The 2,665-nt window shown below is 42.0% G+C and overlaps 1 protein-coding gene across 1 annotated transcript; it reads right to left on the bottom strand.

The window, feature by feature from the left end:
• Positions 1–386: 386 nt before the first annotated feature.
• Positions 387–1,682, bottom strand: LOC129357756 (paraneoplastic antigen Ma3 homolog). The gene has a single exon (XM_055026787.1). The coding sequence runs from the start codon at positions 1,680–1,682 to the stop codon at positions 387–389; it is 1,296 nt and encodes a 431-aa protein (XP_054882762.1).
• Between the last annotated feature and the right edge of the window lie 983 nt (positions 1,683–2,665).

Genomic DNA, 2,665 nt, shown 5'->3' on the forward strand with positions numbered 1-2,665 from the left:
AATCAGATGTTGAGAAGGTTTAATATCAGGCACAACAAGAGTGAGTGTGTCGACTTCAACAAGTAAACCAAACAATTCAGGCGGGAAGGTTATGTTAATCTCTACATATCCCAGGTAAGGCACTGTTTGTCCATTAGCTCCTTCTATTTCCAACAGGTTGCTTATTGGTTTAATTTCATGATCCCTGAGGTAAGTATTGTAGAAGGAGTAGGGGATAGTAGTAACCTGTGAGCCAGAATCAAGGAGGCAGTTGAACCAATCTCCTTTTATTTGAACTTGGCCTGTACTCTTTGTGCCAACAAGACCTCGTGGCACTGTCTTTATCTGGCGTTCTTTGGGACTGTTCATATGCACAGCTTCTGTGTGTCCCACAATAGAAGCTGTTCTTAGTTTAAAGATTTTGAATTCTTTTCATCCCATGCTTGCTGCTTTTGGCGTAACAGTTTCTTTTTCTGCTCAACAAGACTAGGGTTTGCTTTACTTGTGCAGGAGGAGGAAAGATGACCATCTTCTCCACAATTAAAACAGTACCAGGGCTTGGGCTTGGTTTTTGACTGAGGTGAAGAAGAGTATGATTTCTTCTGTGTTGGCATGGACTTGAATTCAGTTGAACTTTTCTTGGACAGAAGTTGAGACATTTGCTGCTGTAATTTCTGAAGTTCTTTTTTCATTTCTTTCAGCTCTTCATTGGGTGCAGAATGTCCACAAGGACAGGCACTTTGGGACTGGATATGAACTTTCTGTTTTGATGTGCCCATATGCTTTTTCATAAGTGATTCTTTAGCATACTGTCTGTCTTCTTCTGTTCTCAATAGCAACAACAAATCAGAGAAAGATGGTGGGTTATCTTTCTTTTGTTCCAGCTGTAACTTGGTTATGACAGTGTTGTCCCAGCACCCACGACAAAACTGTTTCAATAGATGTTTATTAATGTCTGCAGGTGAGATTCCTCCTTGCTTCACAACAGTGTTAAGAGTAAGCAGAAGCCTTTGAAGGTAACTGGACGGTCGTTCCCCTGGATTCTGGAGAATGTTTAAATATTGGGCATACAGTTCTTCACCGTCCTGCACTGTCCCAAAGGCAGAATCCAGTATATTTAGCAAAATCGCTGGTAATGTGTTGGGGCTCAAACCTTTGACCAAGTCAGCTGCAGGTGATGACAAGCTTTCTGTAATTTTTCTGGTGATATGCAGCGCAGGAAAGCTGGGGTCAGCAAGCAGAGACTCAATCTGGGAACGCCAGGATTCAAAATCCGCTTCATTACTCGGCTTAGGAAGCCGTCCAGAAAAAGTTCGAAGACGAAGTGAGGTTGAACCAGTCAAATCAGCATTTCTGACCACATGTTCAACAACAACCCGTTGTATTTGAGGTGGATTGAGGTCATTGGTGGACAGTGTCAGCCTTGAAGCTGGTTCCGGTTTCCTGCGTCGGGGTCGTGCTCCCTGCTCCGCAGAGGAATGAGCAGGAGGAAGTGAGGATAATGACCCTGATCTCAATCCTGTTTGCACTGGCTGTCGAGCAATGAATGTATCCTCTTCCTCTTTTACCTTTGTTCCACCCTCTTCATCGTCATCGTCGTCGTCATAATCATCATCATCATCATCATCATCTCTAATGCCAGCATCACCTCCAAAATTGTCGTCGGCTCCTGCTGCATGCAAATGTTGGCCGATCTGGCTCATTACTACCTTTAATACATCTTCAAAACGATGGCCGCTCTGCTCAGCGATTTTCTTAAGTTCAGCGACATAGTTGGGCTGATGACTACTGCTGCTATCGACTGTGGCTGCGTACTCGAGTGCCAAAGCAGTGACACGGAACACAAGATCAGTGGTTGTTTGAGAGGAGTAAGTATAAGGCAAAAGCGGTTGCAATGCGGAAAAAGCAGTGGAATCCGCAAATTCAACGATCAGGTTTTAAAAAAAGTGCTTGAGGAATCAGTTACATACAGAGTGCGACTAAGCTTACCATAGCTACTCAGCAATCAAGTATTTCTTCATCGGCCTTGGTATTAGTAGCACCAGTAATCATCACTGACTGTGATACATTTATACCAGATTGCGCAACAAAATCCATGTTTATTTTTCTTTTCCCCTCTATATTATATATTTTACTCAAGCTTTTCCTCCTCAAAACTCAAATAAATATTCAAAGTGTAACTAAGGAACCCCCCAAAAAAATATTCACACTCACAGGCTCCTGGCTAGCTCACCAAGTGTAACGCTCACTGAGGCTAGGCGCCTGACTACAGCCAAATATAGCAATAGGCAATCAGAAGGGTTCGCCTGAGGAGCCCGTGCATGTGAATAAAACACCAACAGACAGGTTGTAAGTTTAAGTCATTGTATTCAAAAGCATATCTTTGCATATATTTAGGGAGGTATTCAATAATAATAATATATATTTGTATTTTCCTATGAGTATAAACAATAATTACAACAAGACAACAAAAATAAATCAATAATTAAACAAATAAATAAATAAATCCCGATAACACCCAAGAGTTCTTTTTCTCATTCAAGTCCAGTACTTTACATGCAGAGTGATTAATGATCCACCAATCACAGTCTGACTAGGTCCTTTTGTTTTCCCTAGTCCATGATCCAGGGCTATAGGTCCAGAGAACTAAAGCAATTTGGTCCAAGTTAGTCCTACCGCAAAGCTG

Source organism: Poeciliopsis prolifica, unplaced genomic scaffold (assembly GCF_027474105.1).
Source record: "Poeciliopsis prolifica strain line A6 unplaced genomic scaffold, Auburn_PproV2 SCAFFOLD298, whole genome shotgun sequence".
In the NCBI taxonomy this organism is placed as follows: domain Eukaryota; kingdom Metazoa; phylum Chordata; class Actinopteri; order Cyprinodontiformes; family Poeciliidae; genus Poeciliopsis; species Poeciliopsis prolifica.